General features: G+C 34.0%; 1 protein-coding gene across 1 annotated transcript; it reads left to right on the forward strand.

The window, feature by feature from the left end:
- LOC146532293 (murinoglobulin-1-like) lies at positions 1–27,901 on the forward strand. Its single transcript, XM_085197231.1, has 29 exons — positions 1–419; positions 3,960–4,129; positions 4,382–4,454; positions 4,576–4,738; positions 6,094–6,264; positions 6,791–6,906; positions 7,173–7,383; positions 9,041–9,166; positions 9,408–9,680; positions 9,830–10,036; positions 10,790–11,065; positions 11,710–11,971; positions 12,660–12,826; positions 13,149–13,301; positions 13,848–13,955; positions 14,263–14,435; positions 14,579–14,661; positions 15,191–15,306; positions 15,658–15,796; positions 16,221–16,345; positions 16,645–16,767; positions 17,010–17,334; positions 17,722–17,879; positions 18,415–18,601; positions 19,106–19,305; positions 19,531–19,648; positions 24,639–24,832; positions 25,153–26,023; positions 26,632–27,901. Exons 1-29 carry the CDS (start codon positions 349–351, stop codon positions 26,745–26,747), a joined length of 5,475 nt encoding a protein of 1,824 aa, XP_085053357.1. The 5' UTR covers positions 1–348; the 3' UTR covers positions 26,748–27,901.
- Positions 27,902–27,956: the final 55 nt, after the last annotated feature.

A 27,956-nucleotide genomic window follows, 5' to 3' on the forward strand; every position in this document is an offset into this window, starting at 1 on the left:
TTATTATAAATTTTTAATTAGAACAGTAAAAATTACACGTAAATTAACATTTAATTAAGAAAATATATATTTAATTTTTATTTATTAGGCTGCATATTAAACGATCATGTATGTCAAATTTGACAAATTTTAACTTTCGCGCCAAAATTGTTTTGACAGTTATGAAATGTGAATAGTGTTTTTATTTATAAAACAAAACATTTACTTATAATATTAAAATTAATAATTTACAATAAATAAGTGTAAATTTAAAATGTAATTTTAAAATAAAACAATAAATTACAAATCTGAGTGTCAATTGTGTGTTATATCGGGTGTTTGTAAAACAAATGTAAACAATACGTGACTATGAAGTGGTTTCTCATTTTGTTTATAATACCTGCGCAGGCGTCGGTCGAGACACCGCTTAACATTACAAGGTTAGTGCTAATTAATTGGGTAAACTAAGGTTTTTATTTGAAGAAAGTTCTTGATTATTGACATAGGTGGGATTTAGCTGTAGGAAAAACTTGTTTAAAATTTTTATTGGTTCTATTTGATACAAATTTTATGATATTTTTTCTTTGTTTTGACTTTAAATATTTAAGAACCCCTATTTCCCTAACGTTAAATCCGGCAACGCTATTGTACAGATATCCATCCACGTCAAACTATAATATGTACCTCAAAAATATGCCAAGTTATACAAGCTATTTTACTTAGTCATATTAGTCATATTCTGCACAGTATAAGGGACACAAGCTGTACAAATAGATAATATTAGAATTTTGAAGTTTGTCTTAAAACAAAACGCGTCGTAAGATCTCGCTAGGCAGTACGCAAATTTTCTAAATTGATTGATGAGAATGAGAGAAAATATTACTAGTATCTACTTAGAAAAAGCATTAGAATTGAACCCAACAGCCTTGGACAGTTTAGATGAGGCGCAGGTTAAAATTCTCAAACTTTTTATAATTTTTCTAATTAAGCTTTTTCTTTACTAAGAACATTCTTTTCTTGAAATAACACTTTAACAGTGTTAATTATAATATAACAGTACCTGTATTGATATGTATTTATTCATCATAGATCCACACAAATAACAAGCTTTTTCCTCTGGCTACGCCAGTATGTTAAAATAACTTTAACTAAGAAAATGGAAGCATATTTTTGCAATATTTTCAGTCAGAAACTGTCACTGCATGACAGCACCACATACAAGTACATACGGCCAACTACAAAATATTCCCACGACTGCAATTCGAACCCCCTAACACGTAGCCTGTCTCAAGTACCTTCACAACAATGTTTTAATATTATACACAATACAAATAAGTACTTATTGTATAATAATAGATGACACGTGGTCGTGCTTACATTACTCGGTCGCCACACAACATGCTCAAGAAGTTCAAGAACTTGATACTGGGCCAGTAGTGGCGCAGAGGAACAAGTGTACGACTGGTTGTGGGTTCGATCCCCACTCGAGAATGAAACATTTATTTAAAAATTAAATCAATATCAGCTTCACGCTGTGCCGCAAACAGCAGGGTAGGTAGAGGGAACTTAGTGTCAAGGCACTCCGTTCCCCACTTTCCACTGGATTCTGGAAGCATTGCGTATTGAGTGGCGGATCCCACTAGGCAGCAGAGCGAAGAAATGAAAATATCAATGTAAATAAATATTTTATTATCTCGATTCGACCCACAAACAACCAGTCGCATTTACAGGCACACAAAATGTGGAATAGTGTTTTAACACTAGATTCCCTCTGCCTACCTTGCTGTGGGATTCAGCGTGAAGCTGATTTTAACTTGATACTGGTAAACAAAGCGAAGAGTATTCATTCGAGCAAGCAGTAATACGATACAATGCCAAAACATACTTCAGTGTTGATATCTGATATACGAGTGTATACGATGGGAACGTGGTAGACTTGTGAGTCACGTAAGAAAATGGAGGTTTTATGAGGCAGATATTTAAAAGAACATTTGGTAAAATCGGCTAGATATGTATAGATTCATACATACTAAAATACTATTAAGTTGCTTCGAGGTGGGTTCAATTCCTCCTTGAGAAGATGAAATATTTCATATTTTCATTTCTTCAATTTGGTAACGAAGCAACCATAAAACAATTCGGCAAAAAGTGGAGAACGGAAGTGTTAATGGGAAACGAAGTGTCTCAAACCTAGGTTCCCTGGTTCCCTCTGCCTACCCTACCACGTGCGGGATACAGCGTGAAACAAAAAAAATGAATTAGCTCACCTCCTCGAAATCACATCATAATTCTAAAGATATTTTATCTCACGACAGAACAATCACTAACGGGTCGCTGGCAATAAATAATTATATACCCTTTTAATGAAACAAAAAAGTTAATTACTATTACAGTGTAAAACAATGGATGATTCTAAAGATCCGGTTTAGTTCATTTTAAGATTTATAAAAATGTTGAAATTAAAATATGAAAATAAAATATTAAATATGAAATGAAATATTAAATATCTTCGATGTGGTGCCGAAGCATACCGTGTCGTTGGGTTCCGCCACTCAATACGCAATGCCTCCAGAATTCGGCTAAAAGTGAAGAGCAGAGTGTCGTAGCACTGTAGGCTCGCTCTGCATATCTTACCATATGTGGGATACAGCGTGAAGCTGAAATAATAAATAAAATGTAATAAAAACTAATATAAAACCATCTTAAATTTATTAGTGGACCAAGAAATCTCAATTACGGTAACATTGTCGATCATTTTGTATTTCCTTAATTAAAAACAACCTGTTTTAATATAAGGACGTTGATAAGAAAGTGTGTTTTAAAGACGACTTTCTCGTCGTGCCCATTGCTGGTCGGTATATACTCATATGTGAGTATAATATATCTGTGTCACTTTAGTAATCACTTTTAGTTATTAATTATGTTATTATTATTGATGAAAACATAGTACGGTGGCGGTTCTGGGTTCGATTCCCCCCACTTAGAGGAAAGAAATATTTAACATTTTCATTTTCCCACTCAGGTAACGAGGCAAAGTGCGGCATTGAGTTCCTCTACAACACGCAATACTTCGAGAATTCGGCGGAAAAGGGGGACGGAAATTTCTTATTGGGAATGGAGTATCTTCACAGTAGGTTCCCAGGTTCCCTCCACCTACCCTGCTATAGTTTGAATATATTTTTAACTTAGAATCTATTTATAATTGAATAAATAATATGTTATAATATAAAAATATTCTAAATAACCTTGCGGATTGTATGTCAAATAGCAATTTTTATTACCTGCTGTAAAACTAATATATTTATTTAAATATTATATTGACACCATCGTGGTCCACTTGTGAAGTATGATAGAGAAGAGAGTTGTGAATTCAATCCCATCTCGAGGAAATGTATTACTCATACATATAATATATAAAAACCAGTAAAGGGAGCTGGACTGGACTCACTCACTGAGGGTTCCGCGAGAACTTCTCGATTGGAGGTGGTACAACTGATAAAAGTTGACCAACGGAGATATCAACATACATGAGGTCTTGAAAGAAAAATGACAGACGGACAAATAATCAACAAAGACATCTTACAAGGGTTCCGTTATTTTTCTTTTAACATGCGGAACTCTAAAAAAATACTTACCGTTGACCTCCAATCCGTTGCTTTAGAGATCCTCATCCTCAATTTCGTTCGTGACCTCCAAAACGAGGGTACAGTAAACATACAAGACCTTGTTTAACATTTGCATGTCGACTTTGACCCACAAATAAATAAAGATTTATTTTATTTTATTTTCTTATTTAACGTCGTAAAATCTAATTATGTCATATATGTATGTTATAAGGAATTATTAATTTTAAAAAGATTGTGTAAAAAAAATATTTGGTGAAATTACTTTTAAAAAGGAGACCTCGATTGCCATACATATTTTTCACAACATATTTTTTCAAATAGTTTTTATTTATATATTCTTTTATTTCTTTTCAGCACACCATGTACAGACAACAATCATATATTCCTAGCACCCGGCGTCCTAACAGCGGGAGGTACGGCCAGGTCTTGTATATCCAGGTTCTACACAGACGGGCCAGCTAATGTGGTCCTTACGCTGGTGACTGATGGGGGAACTGTTACCGCGATGAGGGATTTAGCGGCAGGTCAGTATAAAATATTTTTCTTACTAGTATTGTTTTAAGTTTTAGGAATTGAACTTTTAAAAAATGCTTATAAATTAAAAGCACTCCATCAAACTGAAGTCTTCTTCATTAGCTCGCTCTGGTAATACCTTCAAAATTCGGCGAAAAGTGCAGCACAGAACTGTTTTAATGGAAACGGTGGATTTTAACACTAGGTTCACTTCGTACTCTGTCTGCCATAGCAGAATTAAATAATGTCATTTTTTTTTTCAGGTGACGGTGGCTGTATAGATATCTCAGTTCCACAATTACCAAATACGAGAGCAAACCTTACAGTCAATGTTAGGTTAGTTTGATAAAGTTTATGCTGAAAATATAGTTTTTATAATAAGAGAACGTCGTGTTGTTATGGTTTCGATTTCCACTCGTAGGAAATAATTATTTAAGATCTTCATTCATGTCCCCAGATACCCAGAAGATCATTGCACCTGGGAACGCCACATATCCTTACGGATAGCGAGTGGCAGGATAATAGTTATCCATACAGAGAGAGCTAAATACAAGCCCGGAGACGTAGTACGGATACGAGCGATCGCGTTGAAAGCGGACCTTACTCCCACGCCGTCTAATGTAAGTTGTTTATATAGATTATTTTTAGGGGTCGTTTATGTTTATTTTTCGTCTCTAAAACTGGACGGGCTATGAGGACTTAGTGCCTTAATATAAGGTTTTCTTCAGCTTATCCTGCTATATGAAAAAAAACTTCGTTTCTTTCTCTTTCTTCTTTTGGACTCCAAGCTATCCTCCTCACGTCCAATTATTCTACCAATATTTGAGACATGGCGTGTTGAGTAACGCAACATAAATTTTGTTTCCAAATAGAGAGAAAAAGGAAATAAAAATAAATAATCTCACCTTTGGAATCGAACCCACAATCGTCGCCTTTAAAGTTGTACCACAATGATTTCGTTTTTTTCTTTTCTACAAATGTATAAAAATTATAATAGTTAGACAGTACTCTATGAACTAGACTGCACATATTCGTAGTGCATTGCCCGAAACACTCGACCGCGCTTTCAAGAGATACTCCGCATATCCTACTGGAACACGCTGTATACTTGTACTTTGTTTGTATTGTCTTTTTATGTTATGAAAATTTGCATTATTTTCTTACTTTTTTAAGTGATAATATAATATTTCGTATCATCGAGGCCATCATAGCCTAATGAAACAGCGTCTGACTGTAGATGCTATGGTTTTGGGTTCTTTATAAAGAGTAAGTTCCTTAATAAAAAGAATGAATAATTTTAGTTTCCTTCATGCTCTACTCATGAGCTCATGCTCTAGCAGGACAAAGCACAGTGTTAAGTTCCGCCAGTCAATACGCAATTACTCGAACTCAGAAAAGAAAATGGAGAACTGAATCTCTAAACATTAAGTTCTCGTTATAATAGATATATTCGTAAAATAACTGCAAATTTTAATCTAATAAAACTCATATAGAGGCCTTTCTGTGCGGGAACTATAAACACAGTTAACTAAAAGCTACTCGACACAACGATCCTCGTTAACCTAACGCTTCGTATCACGTTATCAATCAACAGCTAAAAATGTACTAAAAATTGCTGGAGTTAAAAGTTAAAATACTAAAAAATTTGAATAGAAACGAATATTCTTAAAATTAAATTATCAGTTTTTATAGCAGGAGAAATATAAAGATAAGCTAAGGAAACCGTATTACATTATTTAAGCAGAATAAATCATAATTTAGATGAACTTCACTTCATTTTGTAATTTTAAGCTGTTCTTGCGACAAAGATTTATTTATAAAAATATTTTCAAGAAGAATCCATCCTTCATAATGTTGTGTAAATATTCCTTTTTCCTACTCATTAAAAAAAATTCCCCAATTTAATCAGAAAAAGTTCCTTGCGTTATTCTACGTATTAAGTATGTATTACTAAAGTTGTAATTTTAAAATACAGATAGAAGAAATCTGGCTCGAAGGACCACGTGGTACTTACGACGGAGTCAAAATGGCGCAGTGGTTAAAAGTCCGCACTAGACTTGGATTAGCACAGGTTCAACACAATTTGGACGAATCTCCGCCGATTGGAAAATGGACAGTTAGAGCCAAATTGGCTGATGGGTCGCAGGTGAGTAGATTTCTTTTTTTGCCTGCAACTTTGTTTGCATGGATTATAAAACGTAAAATATTTTTAGTTTTCCGTTTCTGTAGAAATTTCGGGAAATCGCGTACTAGTGCTTATTTATTCTTTCCAAGGAAGCAACATATCAAATTTCAGCATCCTACGCTTCGTAGTTTAGGCTGCCCGTTCAGTGTTAGTCATTCAGTAACGGAAGAGTTTAATATATGCAAGTATTAATAAATAAGCAATTTTATGATTCATATACTTGATATTTGAAATTTATAATAATTGATTTATGTATCTTCAGTGAAGTGAAGAGTTAATTAAAAGGTACAAATAATCCTAAAATATGTTTACTCATATCGTTAGTTTCATTTGACATGAAACCGATCAGTTAAGGTGTGACTATGTTTAAATGAGGATTGATTGATTTTTATCATAACAACATTTTTTGTTTTACATTTGAATTGTTAATAAAAATTTTACATTATCATGTCAAATTACTAGTAATACACTTTTTTGTTATTTTCAGGGTGCCGCAGCATTTTGGGTGGGAAATTATGAAATACCGCCATTTCAATTGACAGTGCGACATTCACCTCGCATTTTGAGGACCAGTGAAAGACTAGTTTGGACTGTTTGTGTCAGGTATTCATGCAGAAATATAATGTTTTATATTTAATAGACCTACATAAATAGCTTAATTTTTCGTACCTTGGGAGAACGGAGCAAATAATATATGACGTGGGGAATACGGGAACAGGTTTGTAGTAGTGATACAGGGATTCAATGCGGCGGTGCGATTTATTTCTTTTGAAGTTTTAATCTAACACATTTATTAAACACTAATAGTTCGTTTGTATATATATAAACAAATCATAAAAACACTTATAAAATTCCTGTACTTTCCTAAGGTACCCATGGTCAGAAGCAGTAGAGGGTATGCTAGTAATCCGCCTTAGAGGAGCGGGAGGCACAGGGGTGGGTGCAGGTGGTGCGGGGGGCGTGCGCACGGCGGTTCGTCTGCGCGCGCGCGCTTGCCATCGACACGCGGCCGCTGCAAGGCGCGTGGGGCTGCGCGGGCAGTATGCGCCCGATATCGTTATTGCTGATTTCTCTTTTCAAGTAAGTACGAGAGGAAATAAGGAAAGAGTGTACTTATTAAAATCATTTGTCTGGATCTTGAAGTTATGTATACCTATACAAGTGACCTTTAGGGTAGGGTAGGTTTAAAAACTAAATTATTACTATATATAAAATATTCATTAGACGTTAATTTAGAAATAAAATTATAATAACTACAATAGTCTTCTAAAAAGTAATAACATGTCAGATTTAAAATGTTTAATTTTTGCTTAAAATACTAGTAATACATTTATTGAAAACTAGCGACCCTCTTGCGGCTTCGCCCGCTTTTATTACTGGATTATTCATATAATGTATGTTTGCAAAGCACTTAAGATAATGTGAACATTAATTAAACCCTAATGCAACCCGCATTTTCGTAGTTTCAATAAGGATTTTCCAATTGTTTTACACAGCAAGGATTTTTTAGTAGGTACCGTAATTTTAAATCTGTGCTACTAATCTTTTCAAGTACTTATTAAAATATATTTACATGACTATTTTTAGATAGTTAAATGACTATTTTTAAACGGAAGAAATTATAAACAAAAACCTACCTACTAATAACTACTATAAAAAATATGAAACCAAATATATCGCGCTGAAATAATACATTCAACTCCAATTATCCAATACGTGCAAACGCATCTAAATTTTCGTTGCTATAGAGGCAGGCGGGTTTTTTTTTGTTTGTGGTTAATGCTGAAGAGGGTATTCTGTCCCTGATGAAAAGCAAGCACTACGTGGCTGCCTGTGAGGAAAATTAAATAGAGTGCATCGGCCGGGAATCGCACCCGGGCCGCCCGCGTGGCAGGCGAGCATTCTACCACTGAACCACCGATGCGTGTAAGGCAGGCGGGCGCGGCGGACAGTTTTGGTCTTCATTGGCCGTAACTAATTTTGGTCTTCAATGGCCGTAACTAATATACTTATTTATATGCTGAGAGTAAGGGATAAGTGAAACTTGAGTAACATACAGCTGATGTGTCAACGGCGGGATGTATCAACAATTAAATGCGTTTTTCTCTAACACTATTCGCAATTTCGAAATTGTGTAAAAAGCAAATTTTATCTTAGTTTAACGTAGAAAATTAATAAAGTATTTTAAAGGATAAGGATTAATACCATTATGGAAAAATATCCCTCACAATAAAAAATATATTGAAATTATTATTTTTAGACAGAAAAATGATCACTACACGTTATTCTTAAAAGATACGAATATGCTGTCGCGGACTTTTTTGTAGATCTTATTAAGAGGAACAATACTCCAGTACATTTTTTTCATGTAGTACTTACCATTAAAACAGCGCATGCGCAAAAGTGTCTCAACGGGTAGGACTTTATACATATTTATCGTATTTATGTTAATTTACATAAGAATGTACAAATAATAAACTATATATAAACCTTCTACGAAAAATACTCGACCTAATGGTGAAAACCGCATCAAAATCCGTTGGATGGTTTAGAAGAAGAAGAGTTAGAAACAACAGACAGACACGAAAAGCGACTTTGTTTTATAAGATATAGGATAGGATACATAATCTTCAAAATCTAACCAAAGCAAGTTAACAATAAAACAATCAAAATTATCAGTAACAGAAATTTTTCCTTTGTACTTTATTACAATTTTGTTTTGTATTCTCTATTACAGGAGGAAGGTACAAGAGTATGGCAGAATACCACAGTTGTATCTCAAGTGGTAAATGAACCTGTTACCATAGAATTCCTTACTCGTAACTTTGCTGTTGTGTCACCCGGGTTGCCGTATAGGATTAAAGTAAGAAATAAAATCGTGGTATACTTTTATATAAATGACATTATGCTTCGCTGCGTCGAAACAACTGTCTGACTAGCGTGAATGATTATAAAAATGTGATGGTAGTGACTTTGATTCCTGCTCAGAGTAACTTCATATCCACATTCTAGAAAGCATGTTTTAAATTCAAGTAAAGAACATTAAAAAAAATATTTAGTTTTTTGACATTAAAAAAAATATTTAGTTTTTTTTATATTCACAGATAAAAGCAACAAAATGGGATGATAAGCCGGCCTCCAATGAAACAGTTACCGTGTGTCGATACAAATCGTATAACTTGAATTCCACTTCTTCCGATCTAACTTCCAATACTTCTTATTCTTCCAATCTTACTTCCAAATCTTCTAACTATATTTCTTCTAAATCTACTAACTCTTCTAATTCTCTTTGCGTAAAAGCAGTGACTGATGAAAAAGGATTAGTTAGGGTTATGTTCAGTGCTGATAACGATCCAAGCCCATTTTATAATTTTAAGGTTAGTTTTTACTAATTTTATTAGACTTTGGATTATTTGTTCCAAAAAAAATTTTGTAAATGCATTATTTTATGTCAATTTTTGTATAAATATCACTTGGAGGCATTATTGTTAGCGCAGGTTCAAATCCTAGTTAATTTAAATTACAGGCCGTTCTACAAAATTCGACAGCAACCATGCAAGCATGGAGTACTCGGACAAATGTCACTGGAGACACAGGGGCTAATAGGCACAATGGTATCAATGGGGTGGCAGCAGCGGCTTTGGGGGCATTGAAAGCGGAACCAAGGACGTTGTTACCATTGTATTTGTCACTGCCGGGAACAGAATATAATGCAATTACTGTGCATTTTGTGGTTTGTATTTGTTATATACAGGGTGGAATTGTCAGCGCCACTTTAAATGAAACCACAGTTTTAACTACTCTATAAAAGCCTAATATAATTCGGAAAAAAAATAATTCTCAAAAATGAAAAAGTTTTTTTTTCAAACAAAATAAATAATAAAATTATCGTTTTAAAATAAAACGCCATTTGTAAAGTATAACATAGGCACGCACACACTTACCTGTCAAAGCGGCAACGTCGCATACGTATGTGTGCGTGACACGAAATACAGGTATGGATAAAAATCGTGAAATGTAAAAAAAATCCTACGTCCAAACCGTTGTGGTACCTTGATTATTTTTTTTAATTCTGGGTTTGAAATATTTTACCCTATATGCAGTTTCAGTAAAAGAAGCGCTGCCTCTTCCACCCTGTATAAGAGACATTATAATTGGAATTACTTAAATTGCTTTAAATATGTAACTACGTATTTTAATTTTTAAGTTGTAAGTGACGTCATGATTTATTTAAGACTATATACTCTTATGTAATAACTTTGTATGAAAAATTTCAAATTATAACATTGTTTATATTTTTTTAAATTTCTTTTGCAGTGTTCTTTTTTTCCTGAATACCATGTTTATTTGTTCATTATCAATATTATAATTATTCCTCTTCGATTAGGCAAAGTTTATTAAAAAAAAACATCTCAAAGCCAATTCGTCATTAGCCTTAACCATAAGAAAACCAAACTTCCTAACCATTTAACCATTATTTTTCCAGGTAATAACCCGAGGTGGTACAATATATCGTTGGGGAGCCACCACTCAATGCCCCACTACCACTGACAAAGTACACTTATCTCAACGTGACATGCCCTGTCCGAGAATAGAACCTGTGACTGATGGAGAACTCTCTGGACTCTCTAGAGTATTGTTACCTGTTAGGATGACACATCAGATGTGCCCGGATAGCCATCTTGTTGTTTATTTTAGATTTAAAGACGAAATTGTGACCGCTAGCAAGCACTTTATGATGGATGATTGTTTTGTTAATAAGGTAAGTTTTGCTATGTTGTATTTTACAGCTTCACACTGTATCTCGCTTGTACCGAGGTAGGCCATACCATGTGTTGAACTTCGCTCACCACTTTCCGCAAAATCTGGAAGCTGATGTTGAGTTGCGAAAGTTATCGCTGCGCTTTGACTCATTGCCAGCTGAGAAAAGAAAATATGAAGAATTTACCTGATGTAGAAATCAAATCCCAATTCATCGCTTTTACAGTCACATGCTTATTTTTAAACAAACAAAAATCTAAGCTCTATTTCGTTATATTCTTGTATTATGTATGTAATGATATGGTATCACAGTATGTATACTTACAAAGTATTTTCTAATTAACAAGTCCTTTTATATATATAGATTATGTTTGTTTTTTTTTTCATATAATAGAGTCTGCTAAGCTAATTAGCTAATTAAAATGTATTAATTAGCCATACAGATTTTATTTAATAAAAAATGCAAGATTATTAGTGAATAATTAATGATAAAAAAGAGTACTTTTAAAACATTAAACATTAAGAAAAGATTTTTCTAATTTTTTTTTTTATTACTATATTCACATTTTTTGATATACCCAGCATTTAATATCATATACTACCTACCTATAAATATGTATAGTATATAACAAAAAAAACTTTCAGGTACAATTAAAATGGGCATCCCGTCAAACACTGCCCGGTACTACGACAGAATTACACATAAACACACAAGGCCCAGCACTGTGCGCTCTGAGCGTTCTGGACACCGCCACACGGCCACCTAACCCCAATCCAACCCCGAACCCTCAAAATCCCGACCTCTCGACTCCTAACCCTGGGGACGGAGTGCTGTACGCATTACGGAATCTTGTACACGCGTATAGAAATCTTACGTTATATGATGCGGCGGGAGATTGTTTTTTGAGTGAGTACTTATTTGTTTTTCCAACTCAACCTTTTCCTTTCGACTCGCAGCCCTTTCGCCAACTCTTATCGTCCAATCATCCAAGTACTCTAATCACCCGCCCTCTCCTAACCCTGCGGATGAAGTGTAATACGCGTTACGGAATCTTGTATACACATATTAGAAAGATTAGTATTGGTGGTGAGTAATAGGTTTTTACCACTCGCCCCATATATTGGTAAACCAACACTTTATCTTGTTGATCCTTCATCCTATCCAACACCTCCAAAATCATTGAGAATTTTGCAATGCTAAATTGTATACTATGATTAATTCAAATAGAGAATAAAAATATTTATCCCGCAACCTGTATTTCTCGTTATGTGCGGGAATACAACTAAAACAATAACTATTAAAAACTTTTTTGAACTGATGTTGACGGAAGTTATAAAGTTAATTGTATTAAAATGACGAAAACTTATGAGAGGTTGTGTGTATATTTCTACTCTTAAATCGCGCGGGATTGGTTACGGGATCTCGGTAGTGTGATTTTGGAGCCCCACTACCGCAGTACACAAATTACCTATTTGACAACTTCGCAACTTTAATATTGATTGTAATTTTATTATATTAAAAGTGTTCATTATCTAGTATTTTAAATTCTTTTTTTTATTTTTTTTTATGTAACATTATTTTTTCTAATTGCTAGCATCAGACACACCAGACTTACCAACATCGGGAATTGAACTGATGTCCTTCTGGCTAGCGTCAGCCGGTGTTAGACTACTAACAAGCACTGATCGAAAACGGTGTTCTTCGACACCTAATTTCCTTGTGACTGATGATGCACAGGTTCCCAGGAGTGATTTCTCTGAAGTAAGTATTGAAATTCTGTATATTTGAACTTGATTAAGGTGGATTATTGTTTATTTTAATGGTTGTGATAAGTATATTTTTTTATTTATAATTTCATTTTTTAGGTTTCTTTCGTATCCCGCTGTATGCATCTCGGATACTCTCTCCGTTTCCCACTTTCCGGGTAATTTTGGAAATAGAAATGACAAATGAGTGGCAATCGAATTCACAACCGTTGCGATTATAGAAATTTATTGTAAAAACTTGTACTAATTATTTTTCTTTCCTAAGTGTGGAATAACACTTTAAAAAGTTAAATAATATTTTTGGTCATTAAACACAGTCATGGCTCTGGCGGTTAGTGGGTATAGGCCAAGACAACCAACAAGGCAAGTCGGTGCGGGCTCGAGTCCCGGATTCTATAACACGGTATGAAGCGAGCGCCATTTGTGTTTCACGTACGGGAATTTCTGTTGCTAGTGGAGCTGTTTTACAGGTATTATTATTATATTATCATTTATTTATTACGTTTTTTATTTTTATTTCTTAATTTTTTTTAGCAGAGTAGGACCTACCTTAGAGACACTGTTACTTATTGTCCGCTCTAGTTTTATTCATAGCGTGTTGATTAGCAATTTGCCTGGAAAATTCGTCTTGCTGCAGTAAAGAAATATTATTAATTTAATTGTAATCATTCCCCAAATAGGAATCGAACTTACGCAACTTGTGTCATTGCGCCACGATGGTCTGAATAATTAATAGATGGGTACGATACGCGGTGTTAACATCTGGCTATCTCCTTCAAAACAGCTCTTCTTCCTGGCATTAATCCCGGCTATTACCACTTACTACCTTCTATCTCTGCCTTCCTACTTAACCTACTCCACTTTGCACGATCTTTTGCGTCCTCGGTGGTTAGACCATTGGCTCTCATGTCCTGCATCACGACATCCAACCAGCGCTCCCTTGGGCGTCCGGGAGGTCGGTCTCCTTCAAAACAGCTAAATAAAGCTAATTATATCAAATATAAATTCCTATACAGGTATTTCGTGAATTTTTCATCCACGCGAGTGGTCCTCGGCGGCTGAAGCGCGGTGACGTCACTATAATACCTTATAGGATATTCAATTATTTATACCAACCGTTGAATGTAAGTAATAGTTTTGTTTTTTTAACTTCACGTTGTATCCCGTACATAGGAAGCTAAGCAAAGGGAACATGGGAACATAGTGTTGGGAAATTCTGTTCCTATTAATACACTCCGTTTCTCACTTTCTCACTCATCGAATTTTCGGGGCCCTTTAAATTGAGCTTAATTACCAGAAGGAGGAAATGATAATATTAAATAATTCATTTTCTTGATGAGATTTGAATCCACAACAGTCACGTTTACAGTCACTCACTGTAGCAATGCGCCACGACCATCTCATATATTTTAATCTAAATAAATGAAACAGGTAAAAATAACAATATCAAGTGAACTACAATCTACCGACATTTGTATCGCCGCCCGAACATCAGTCGCGAGGAGAATGGAGGTGACAGCGGAGAGAGTAGGCACTACACGGGTCAGGATACGAGCGGAGTCACTACCTGACTTCAAATGTTCAACACATAATGGAAGTGTTAGGTATTTTACTTTCTTTACTGACATTACGAGTATAAATTCAAAAAGTAAAAATTCAAAATTTCATTTACAATTCACAAATTCTGAATATGATATTGCAAAAGAAATATTATTTTTTTATTTTAATGAATAATATTTAATTTCAGTGATGAAGTGATGATAGAAATTAAAGTTGAACCTGAAGGAATTCCTATACAAGAGCACAAATCTGCTTTGTTATGTGGTCCAGGTATTTTATACTTCTAATAAAATCAGTATTGATCGACGTTTTTATATAAAAGATAATATGAAAAAAAATGTTATTAATATTTAATAATGTAATAGAAATCATAATATTTTTCTATTCTTTGTCTGTTTGTCTGTGCGTTTGTCACCAACAGAAATGACTTCACCAATTTTAATACAATTTTCACTATAGTATCTTAGCAAACTTTCCTTAACATTTGTTTGTTTTATTTGAATTGACTCATAAATACAAAATTATTATATTAATATACCATATTAATATACCATAATTATTTTACTAAATAGCTGTAAAATAAATCTTTAAAATTTTACCAGAATGAATAAACTATACATATAATTCATTCCTCAGAGTTGGGATGGATCCCACAGCCACCGTCTTTAAAGTCGGATATTGACATACTTTTCATTTCTTTGCTTGCAACCAAACTAAGCATAGCGTTGAATTACGCCTTATAACCTTTATATTGTTAATAACAAACCTATACTATAAAACAATGTGGTATACTTTATAGATTCTCAAAAATCGGACATGTCTAAAATATCATGGACGTGGCCGGGACTAACAGCAACAGATACAGAAGTAGTTTCTCTGTGGGCGTCTGGAAATGTGTTGGGACCTTTACTTTATGTAAGTGTTTCATAATTTTTATTAATGTACTCTCCATTTATTTGTTTGATAAACACTCTACTCTATCATTATATCCCTAATAACTAATAAAGAATATAATTTACGATACGCGAAACCCTACGCTTCAAGTTTGCGTAATTTAAGTCTGACATGACTTATCTGAGTACCGCCATTCAACACGCAATGTCTCGTAAAACTCGGCGGAAAGTGAAAGACGAATTGTCTTAACACTAAGTTTCCTCTGCCTACCCTGCTGTGTACGAGATACAGCGTGAAGCTTATTTATTTATTTATCTATATTAATAAAATATGAATAATAATATAAAATTTTCTCATCACATACATGTCCAGGATGCTGATGCCCTGGTGCAGCTGCCGCGCGGCTGCGGGGAACAGAACATGGCCCGCCTCGCCACAAACCTGCTGTCTCTGCGCTTGTTGGACAAACACTCTGTGGCGTACCTCACCGCTAAGGACCATGTCGCTAGAGGTGCTAACATTTAATTTGAGTAGACTTCCTCATTCCACACCTCCTCCGGGACGCTGTCGCCTTGGTACAACTGCAGATTTAAAAAAAAAAGATTAAGTCCTAGATTATTTTTATATATTTTTACACAAAATTTAGTTTTAAGATGCTCCGCTCTCATTAAGACACTTTTCTGCTGAATTCTGGAAAAATTGCAAATTGAGAGGCGGAACTTCACGCAGCGCTTTGGCTCTTTATCAGAGTGAGGAAATGGAAATAATTAATTTTCATTTGCTCGAGCGGGAATCGAAGCCACAACCTTTAGCGCTTAAAGTCACACGCTTGTACTCGTACCTCTCCGCCACGACGACCTCAATAATAAATATTATAATATAATTCACTCAAATAAAACCCAAAATAATGTTAAAATACACTCTGTTACTACCAGGTTTCGCTCGCCAGCTCCAATATTTGCATCCATCAGGTGGTTTCAGTGCGTTCGGCGCATCTGATGCAAGTGCCTCAACATGGCTGACAGCTTTCTGCGTCAGATATATGAGGGAAGCTTATCAGGTTTGTTTCATTTGATTGTCGTATATATTTTTTTTATATTTAATTATTGTTTTACTTATGCTGTTGTTTTTTTTTATTATTTGGTAAATTTTTTTCTAAATTTTAAAACTTCTAAGAATAATGTGAATTGTTATTTACATTTATGATTTTTAACAGAAACAAGATTGAAATTAAAAACTGTATGTAACTCGTTTAATCACTTATTTCTGCATTAGCTAAATATTTATATCGAGCAAAATGAAAATAAATATATTGTAAAGAAAATGTTTAAAAAAATATACTGTAATTTCCAAAATCAGGTAATATCAGGATCATCAGAACCACCAGCTGTTTTAATAAAAGCTGAAAATTGGCTAAAAGATCAACAAATGGAAAATGGCTGCTTCCGCAATCATGGGCATGTGTTCCATACTGAACTCAAGGTTAGTTGTATTTAATAATAATTTATAAATTTAGGTACATTTGATATGCTTAAAATATTTTAATTTGTTTATAAAAAAATGAAAATATCATGTCAATGTCATTTTACATGATGAATCTATTAAATATAATTAATTTTACAAAAGATAAATAAAATGTAAACTAGGATTTGAATCGAAATTTATCTTTATATAGTGACTTAAGAAACATATTTATACATTTATATTATACATATTTTTCACAGGGAGGTCTAAACGAAGATGGTGACATATCAAGCGTAGCACTAACAGCTTACGTGTTAACATCTCTCTTAAACACTCCACTCTCTTACAAAATAATTGAAAACACACTCTCTTGTCTCCACGCTTTTCCTACAAAATCTAAAAAAATATACGCATTATCTCTATTAACTTACGCGTACAGTAAGTTGAAGCAGTTTGGGGAAAAAAATGGGGAGAAGTGGAAAGGTTTTGGGGAGAATGGTCAAAGAGATTTTGCGGAAGAAATGGTAGTGTTGCAGTTTATGCAAATGGTGACGTCACGAGATGGTTATATGTGGTGGGATACGGGTAAGTTGAAAATTATATATTTTTTATATACGTACTTATAAAAATATTTAATTAAAGTGCGGCATTGAGTTTCGTTAACTCAACACGCAGTGCGTCGAGTTTGGGCGGAAAGTTAAAAGCGTGAATGAAACCTAGTTTAGTGTCAAGACATACCGTTCCCTATTTTCGCAGATTTTTTTAAATATTGAGCAAGTAAATATAAATATTAAATAATTCATTCCTTTAAATGGGAATTGAAGCCACAACCGTCGCGTCACACGGTGTGCTATTGCACTATAACGGCTATTTTAACGCAGTGTCTTATCATTAGATTTCCGGGCTCACTCTGTATATCTTGCTATGAAGCTAAAAAAGCAAAATATAAAAAAAATGAAATATAATTTGCAGGTAACCTGGCTACCTCAATAGAGGCCACCTCCTACGCCCTACAAGCTCTAACCATGTGCAGCGAGTACCTGCGCCCGCTGTGCGCGGGAGGCGCCTTCTCCGTGGTGAAGTGGCTGTCCACGCACAGGGACGGTGCTGGGGGGTTCGTGTCTACTCAGGTGAGACTGGAGATATTTAATATACCACATATACAACACATTTACAAGGATTTGTAAGGTAACCAAAGACAATGTACAAAAAAGGATAGACATACCAGGGTATACAGAGGGAATCCGGGAACCTAATGTGAAGATATTCCGTTTCCATAACACTTCCGTTCCCCACTTTCAGACGAATTGGGGAGACATTGCATGTTGGGCAGCGGAACTCAACGCCGAGGAAATGAATATAATAAATATTTTATGTTGTCGTATGGAAATCAAACCAACAATCTGTCACATTTACATTTGCACGGTGTGCTACTGCGCTACGAGTGACTTTGAGAAATAATAAAAAATGGTAATTTAACACTCTTTACAGGGTACTATAATATCAGTAATTTTTTTTAGCAGTCATGCTTGTAAAATATTGATTTAGTTCAATTCAAGAAAAACCACAAAATACTACTCCTGAATAAAATGAAAGTGGGCAAAGATATGTCTATCTAATGAAAAACGGGAAAACGACTCACTAAGCTCTCTTTAAACGTTCCAGGATACACTAATAGCACTAGAAGCTTTATCAATGTGGACTCACACAGCACACACAGACACAGCGGTCACCATACAAAGTGGTCTAAAATCACACACGCTTTACCTAACTGATAATGATAAAGTGACTAGAATACCGTTTTTGGGAGATTATATGAATGTTTCTAAAGGATTGAACGTTACTGTGGAAGGTAAGTAACTTTCATAATATGAAGTCGTCTTGGTGCAGGGGCACAAGCGTGCGATTGCAAACGCAACAGAATGTTGGTTCGATTGCTACTCGAGGAAGGTACTCTATTGAATATGACATTAAGCAAAAAAAAGCAGTACACTCTCGGATTCGTGATTTTTTCTTACTTTTGTATTATTTCTTCCTTGTGAGTGTGTAATGAGCAAAAGTTCAGAAAGCCTAAATTCACGACGACCAAGACTCGTTGGGCGTACTTTATTATGTTCTTTAGTATGTTTATTATAACATAATCTTTCGCTCTGGTATCGAGACAAAGCGCAGTATTGAGTTCCGCCACTCAAAGCGCAATGCCTCCAGAATTTGGCGGAAAGTATGAAACGGAATGTCTTAACACTAATTTCCCCCTGTCTACTCTGCTGGAGGCAGGATACAGCGTGAAATTGTACCTAAAAATATACAATTTCCCTACTAAATATAATATTCATATATTTTCATATATTCACAGGCTCAGGCTGCGCCCTAATACAAGTAACGCGGTCATATCGCTCGCTAAATGGCGGAAATACACAAAATGGAGGAAATACACAAAATGGCGGAATTAACGAAAATGGAAATGACGGAACGTTGTCAGTGCGAGTTCGCGCCAAAACGCAAGGACCCTTCAATTGTGATGGCGATATGTGCTTCTGTGCCGTTGTGGTAGAGGTACGTGTGTAAGTCTTACAATACTACTTAATATTTTTATTTATTTATTCTTTAAGCTTCACGCAGTTTTAGCATATAGCAAGGTAGAGCAAGAGAACCTGCAAACATAGTGTTAAGACACTTCGTTACCATTAAGGAACTTTCGTTCCTATAAAAATTATCAGAATATTAACAATATAAATATACTAAAAACTTATTACTATATAAATATTATATTTACTTTAGGTTTGCGCTGTATGGTGGGCGGAGCTCCCATCGATGGCGCTACTAGAACTGTCCCTGCCCGGTGGTTACGCGTTAGACGCTGCCTCGTTATACGCGCAGCTACGAACCCACGATCACCGTGAGTATATTTATTGGCTGGTAATTAAAAATGTTTAGAAAAGTATAAGAAATATGTTTAGCGGGATTCGGACCCGCCTCTCTTTGGAACCGTCCAAGCGCTTTGGCTAAGCTCGCTGTGTTGCCAGATATACATTATACATGCTTATACATAGGTATATATTTGATAATAACGTATATGATAATTGTGGTTTCGGTTCTCGTCAGGGTATATGGATATTTCTCCGTTTTGGTAGCCAAGTGCGGCGTTTAGTTCCGCCGCTTAATTCACGATGTTTCAAAATCACAATTTCCAGAACATTCGACAGTACACAGAAACTTGTGTCTTAACACTAGGTTCCTTCTATCCTGCTATATGCGGGATACAGCGTGAAGCTCCAAATCTAATCGGGACTTGAATCCACAACTATCACTTATACTCAAGCACATTTCTACTAAGCTTTAAAATAATACTTAATATAAAAATATACTTGACAAAATATAAAGTAAAATACTTATATTTTACTTTAAAATACGAAGTAATTAGTGTTTAAAAGTTAAAACGTATTTCATACCAACAGCTTGTTCTAGTTTCATAATGGCCCAGATGATATGATTCTTTTATACAAAATTGTTAAAAATGTAAAAGAAATAAATGCATTTGCATTTCTTTAGTTAGTTAATTAATTATGCGAATTTTAAAATAGAAATATTAAATTAACTATAGTATCTAATATATTTTATCTATACATATAATAAAATTGTAACTGGTCGCTGTCTGTACATTTAAGATGTATGAAAAAAATCTATATAATTTTTATCACTATAATAGAAACCAAAACCTTTATTTTTTAAACATTTTGTCGGTTTGTCTGTGCATTTGCGCACAATAATCTCAGAAACAGCTTAATCGATAAATTAATTAAATAAATATATTTTCCTAAAACCACCAGATTTGTAATAATGTCTAAACCATATAACTGCAATTAAACAAGTATAGATTTGTTCTTAGAAAGAGAAACTTTACGAAGCCAGCAATAAAAGTGTTTACGGTGCGCTGTGCACAGCAAAGTAGACGTCAAAGGAATTCGGTCAAATATACTCTAAAGGGGCTACACACGGCACTGTCATCTCTAAATAGGAATGGGAGTGAGTGCCAGTATAAAAATCGTGAGGTTGAATTTTTTTTTTAGCTTCACGCTCTACGATTACAAAGAGAACCTGGTGTCAAGACACTCCGTTGTTAACTCTCCATCGATTTTTTCTGGACGTTGAGTGGCAAGATTCAACGCCGCGCTTTAATAACACAATTTATAGTATTTTTGTTTATTTTTGCAAGGAGGTTTAATTCCCATACAGCGGAATGAATTGTTTTCTGATTTTTTTCTCTAAAACTACGCGACCAAGCACTGAAAGGGAAGTGTCTTTATAGAAACAGTGTGTGTGTCTTGACATTAGGTTCCCAGGTTCCCTCTGCCTATCCTAATATATGCATTATACAGCGTGAAGCTAAAAAATACTTTTATAACTGTTTACACGCAAAACGTCAATATTATGAGCTGTGCGGGTAAGAGCTGGGAGTTCATCAGCGCGTATCTCGGTCGCGGGTCAAGGACGTTGCCTTTGAAGCCTACGCTTCGTTTATATAACATAGATTTTACTAAATTTAGATTATATACAGTTTAGTAAAGGGAGCCGTGTTAAGAGAAACATTTGAAACTTGTTTGAAAACTTAACGCCACGGTTGTCTACTAGTGTGACAAAATGAAAATTATTAATTAAATATAGGTTACCAGTCATTCCTCGAAGTGGTTCGAACTCACAACTATAATATATATGACTATATTTTTTTAAGTTAAAGAAAACAACTCCCTTCCATCCGTCTTTCTACAAAATACGTATTTATTTGTTATTTGCATTTTTTTTAATGTTAAATAACCAAACTTAGACACGCCTATCATTTCATCATTGCCTCATAATTAATTTAGAGTGACTCCATTACGACTGTAACTATCGACTCTATCGACTGAGCCTAACTTTTATCGAACTAGAGCGAATGCCAGTAACTGGGTCAAGGATAATGAAGGTCCTATTTCGCAATTGCTGGGAAAATATATATTCACTGTTTTCGCTATGTAATTTAGTTAAGGGGATGTAGTGACGCAGTACACTGTCTGGTTGTAGACGCGATGGTTGTCGGTTCGATTAAGATTCAAGGAAATACTTATTTGTATTTAAATTATTATTTTTTATTATTTTCTCTGGTAGAACAAGGCAACGTTTAATTTTGCTATTCTACATGGATTTATCTAAAAAGTTAGCCTTGCAAATTAAAATTATTTTAAACCGAAAATATCTATTTAAAACTAGAGATAAAGGTTCCATTGCACAAATCACTTCAGAAATCGAACCCATAACCAAGAAAATCTAAAAGAAAAACAACATTTTAAATAGAAAATCTCTCATTCCACACAAATGTAGGCCACCGCAGGTCAAGGGCGGCTTATTAAACGCACCTAGCGACGAGCAGGTCGCTGTGTAAATATTACCTCGCTTTGTACCTGTAAATAGGCGAAATGAATGGACTCATTCCTATATGCTCAAATGTTATAGATGTTCCGTACAGTGGTTGGTGGTTGGAATTGGTAGACTTGTTTCTATTAAAAATATTATTGGTTCGATTCCTGCGTGAAGTAAATCTCGCATTCAAATTATTTTCAGTATTAAAAAGTAATTTAGTAAAATGTGAGCTGGAAAACGAAGTTCTTACGTTATATTATCTCATCATACATATTTTAATCTTATTTAATCTTATATATTAATTTGAAAGCTTACTTTATTAAAACAAAAAATCCCATAAAATTACCTACAAACCTTCTATAAAACGTATAAAAGTTTTCATACTAAAATAAAAATGAGGTGCACTCTCTCACTCCTCTACGTCGAGTAGAGGACCTTGTCATCGCAACAATGTACGTAAGTTGTTTTTGATCTGATACTTTAGATCTTAGAGTATAGCCCTGTTTCCATTTAAGAGGATTATTGGTTCGATTCCTGCGTAAAGTAAATCTTTATTATTTTATTATTAAAAAATAATTTAGTATAATGTGAGCTGGAGAACTAAGTCTTAAGTCAGCTCTTTATACAAGATTTACTCCTATTTTTTAAACTCTAAAAACCCCTATAAAATTACCTACAAACCCCTTCTATGAAACGTAGAAAAGTAAAATCTCATACTAAAATGAGGTGCACTCTCTCATTCCGCCACGTGGAGTGGGGCCTTGTTACTGCGACATACGTAATTGCTTTTATGTGATACTTTAGAATCTTTCTCTTACACTTGTGTGAAAGCGGGATTTTTTAATTATATTTTTTGTTTAAATACTAGTTAAGTTATTTGGTTTTACGCAATTTAATATGTTTATATTGAGGACGAATTGGCTTAGCGGCACAGCGACTGTTGTGGACTGGTTTCTCAATCGAGGAAACGAATTATTTTCGTTTCTTCGCTTTCAGAAGTTCAGAAATGCTTCGATGTGGCCACAACTCGTTAACCGTACTGTAGGATCAAACCCACAACCAGTCGCGGTTAGAGTAACACTTTGTGCCACTGCGCCATTGGGGGCAAAAAAATATTTTTTTAATAATTTTGCTAGAATCTATATTAGTATCCATGAGATGACCCAGAATTGCATGTTATTAGTTACGTGTGTCCCAAAATACCCGCTTTCTAGCGCACATTCAGTTGCAAAGACATTTTTGCTGGACGATATCAGCTTTGGGAACTAGACTTTACAACTTTTAATTTAATCTTTATTGTGTAGGTATTAGTATGATTTAAATCATTTAATAGAAGAAATGATCGCCATTTCTTCTTAGGCATACAGAAATAATATATATATTATTTATAGTTTACGTGATTATTGTAAATATATTTTGTAGATAAATTAGTGGTACAGGGGCACAAGCGTACTGTAAACGCGACAGGTCGTGGGTTCGATTTCCACTCGACTGAAAGTATTAAATATTTTCATTTCTTCACTTAATGAGAACGAAGTGTCTTTACACTACGTTTTCCGTCTGTCTACTGTGCTACTTCCCGAAAACAGTAAATTTTGGGTTTAGTAAACCTATTTCAGTAGACTTGAGCATTATTTACTGTTTTATTTTGCTAGATAGGTAAAGAGAACGTAATATTATGACACTTCATTATTTAATTTCTGTACCATTAAAGTTAATAGTATTGTGATTAAGTATGTAACGGATGAAATTGAGTCTACATAATCTATTACCTTTATTGAGATATGAACCTACTACTATCACATAAAATAATTCAATTGAATCCTAAGCATAATAGTGTAAAATACAAAAACATAGCTAAATATATTTTAAAAATAATTTTTCCATTCACTCCTATGCAAATAGAGGTCAGTACATTCCTATGGAACAATGGTTGTCTATGAAACGTCTAGGTTTTCTTTTTTCCATTTCATACATACATTGCGAGCCGTACCGTGCTCTCTTTTATAATAATATATGTACATACATTTAATGTATATATGATTGTATTTCTATATATGTTTGTATGTTTAAATTTGTTTGTTTTTTTGCAATTGTCAAGTTTCACTGTATTCCCCATAGCAGGGTAAGCAAAGGAAACTTTAGAAGTTTAAGATACTTCCGTTCCCCACTTTCCGTCGAATTCTGGAGGCATTGCGTTTTAAGTTGCACAAATCAATGTCGCGCTTTATCTCGTTACCAGAGCGAGGATTTTCTTCTAGGAGGGAGGATTTCTAGATTCACAGGTTCCCTGTATCTATTCTGCTATGTGCGGATGTCAGTGTGAAACTGAAAAATAACCTAAGAAATCTGTTATATCTTTTTACTCAATAAAAATAAGTGTTGTCATAAATATCATACAAATAATACAGAAATATAAATACAAACTTATTTCTATCCACTTAATTATACTAATTCTTACTTAAAATCCAACTTAACCATTCAACCAACAGTCCTACGCCGCATAGAAGTGACGCCGACCAACACAAAGGCGAGTCTCTACCTCGGCTCGCGGGACGGGAGCGACACGACACCCCGCGCCGGCCACGTGTGCTATAACGTGCACGCGGTCGGGCCGCGCGCTAAGACGAAGCCTGCCTATGCTAAGATATTGGACTATTATAGGCCTTACGTTGATGATACTCAGGTAAGGATTTCTATTTATATATTAATTATATTCAAGGAAAATTTAAGAAAATTAGCAAAAAGAGGAGAAATAGATCACTAGAAATACTCTACTTTTCATTGAACTGTAGTTCAATTTCAGTTCAAACATTTCCATATAATTTTTAATGTATTTAGACGACAAGTCTCTTGTACTTGTGTGATCTTATAATTCTAAATTAGATCAGGGCCCATAGCCAAGTCGTATTTCTAACTTTCCTTACGATTTCAAAATGTATGTACATACATTATATATTATTCTATAAATAATTAAAAGTTTTTTATTAAATAATCTATCAACAGATGTACACAATCCCAGAAGACTGTCCATCCCAAATAGCTGAAGAAGTGAACGAATATAACGCAACCGATAATCTTTTCAACAAAGCGCGATCACTAACAGAGAGCGGAGAAATTATTATTTCTCACGAATATACTTTAGACGATATACCGGAAGGAATTCCGTTAGAAGACCCCATATACGATAATCTTACTAAACGTGATAATGTAGAAGATAATGACAATACAGATAAAAATAATGATATTAATGATACTTATAACAAAATAAATGAAAACGGTTTGAGAGTTGAAAACGATATATTGCTAGAAAATTTAGTTACAGAATCTCCTAATATAAATATAGGAAGTGATAGAAATGATTTAAACAAGATTATAGTTGATAATAAGCAAGAAAGTAATTATGAAAATGTAATAATTATTAATAGTAAGCAAACATTAAAAACCAAAACTAATTTTAATGAGGCTGGCAATGAAATAAATGTTCTCCCAAATCTAGTCACTAATACCTCAATGGAAAAAAAGGGAGAAGCTATCAATTCATCTCCTACAATAAGTAAAAATGAAAGTGCTCTTATAAATAAAAATACACAAGGAACAAATAATAATTATAAATCAATCATTAATGAAATCAAACATAAAATACACGTTAGACATGATTCTGAAGAACTTAAAACTACTATAGACGAACCTAACAAAATAAAAGAAACAGAAATAAAGGAAATACACAAAGAAAAAGATAGAGAAGCTCTCAATCACTTCTCCTCTTTCCATATAATAGATTCGGAAAGAGATTTAGAAGTACCGTCGGGAATTGAAGGGCCGATACCCGCAGTGGTGATGCCGCCTAAGAATTATATTATACCTAGAGATATAGGTGAGTCTATTTGCTTATTAGAATATTATTCTAAAACTGATATCTTAAAGTGACATAATTATTTGATATATTGAAATTTCATATAAATTTTGATTTTTATATTTGCTTTAAGCATGTCAAAAGAGAACATGATAATTCTTATAATATATTTCTTTGCATAATAAAAAACTGACAGTCAACGCGACAGGTTGTGGGTTCGATTCCCACTCGAGGAAATGAAATGTTTAATATTATCATTTTCTCGCTTTAGTGTTTAATATTATCATCTTTAGTGTTTAATATTATCTAAATGAAATGTTTAATATTATCATTTTCTCGCTTTAGTGTTTAATATTATCATCTTTAGTGTTTAATATTATCTAAATGAAATGTTTAATATTATCATTTTCTCGCTTTAGTGTTTAATATTATCATCTTTAGTGTTTAATATTATCTAAATGAAATGTTTAATATTATCATTTTCTCGCTTTAGTGTCAAGCACGGGAGCGTCTAATGGGAGCCGAGTGTCTAAACACTACGTTCCCAGGTTCCCTCTGCCTACCTTGCGTGTGTGATATACATTGTGAAGCTAAAACAAAAACTTCTTACACATCTTTATTTGTTTCAGAAATACCTCAGTATTCGCAGCTGTGGCGTTCATTTCCTAACCAATATTATCAGCCTATGTATTATAAAAATTATCTTTATACTAGAAATAAACATATAAATATACCAATTTCATAGTTAAAATAACATTTAAATAATTGTTAAGTAAAAATTTTGTGTGTACATACGACGGTTGCTGGTTCGATCCCCAATCTGGGGTGTATCTTAATGCTAGTTTGCTCGAATAAAATAAAATAAAAAAATAAAAATAGCTTTTGCAGCAGCAATTTTTTGTCTTTTGTAGGAAATTTTATTATTTTTTTAATTCTTTGGAACATTGTAGGTAATTAGAATTATATTTAAAATTTATTTTTAATTTTTATTATTTAAGAGATTTTAAGACTGTATTATATTAATCCATAAAATTGCCAAGTTAGTAGCAAAATTAGAACGCTTTCTTAAGCGTTCTCTCGTTCTTTTTCAGCCTATGTACGGAACCTTTCCGTACATAAATCATATTTAATTTAGTACTACTTGTAGGCTCTAGGCTTACTTATAGAAATAAATATTGGTATGTAATTCCAATATTATTATTTTAGGCACTGTTTTTGAATTATGGATTATTATTTTTTTAATTTTTTTGTACGTAATTCTAATGTCTGTAAATACATAGTTATAGTATATTATGAATTAAATTTTAACTAAGTAGTAGCGCAAGGAAAGTATAAACACGACAGATTGTGGGTTTGATCCCCACTCGGGGAAATGAAATATTTGAAACTTTAATTTCTCCGCTCTGGTGTCGAAGCAAAACTCGGTGTTGATTTCCGCCACACCCGTCGTAATGCCTCCAGAAGTCGGCGGAACGGGAAGAACGAAAGCGTCTTAATGGGAACGGCATGTTAGGTCACTAGTTTCCTAAGTTCCATCTGCTTATATACAGTTTACAGGTAAAAAATTTTACAATACTCTTCCGTTATTGAGTGTTTAACGGATAACGCACAAATGCGGCGTAGAACGCTGTTCCTTGTCATGTAGACTCTTTGGGGAGAGTAGGGGAGCAATAGAAAGGATTTTCCGAAAATCCTACGAAAACGGGAAAAATGAAATTATCCGTTTTATAGTCCTCTCAATATAAGTAGCAGGCTACAACCAGATTTAAGGTTATTTAATATTATTTTTAAAAATGTTTTGAATTTATAATTATATATTATTTAATTAATTTATTATCTATGTAAAGTTACAGTATGTGGTACAGAACGTGGATTTAATAAAAAAGTATTTTAATATTAGGTTTATTTTTTATTTCACATTGAAATGACGCCGGGATGTCGCAGTGGGAGTTAA

The sequence above is a fragment of the Heliconius melpomene genome, chromosome 14 (genome assembly GCF_056956725.1).
Source record: "Heliconius melpomene rosina isolate 202511_hmr_F chromosome 14, ASM5695672v1, whole genome shotgun sequence".
In the NCBI taxonomy this organism is placed as follows: Eukaryota; Metazoa; Arthropoda; class Insecta; order Lepidoptera; family Nymphalidae; genus Heliconius; species Heliconius melpomene.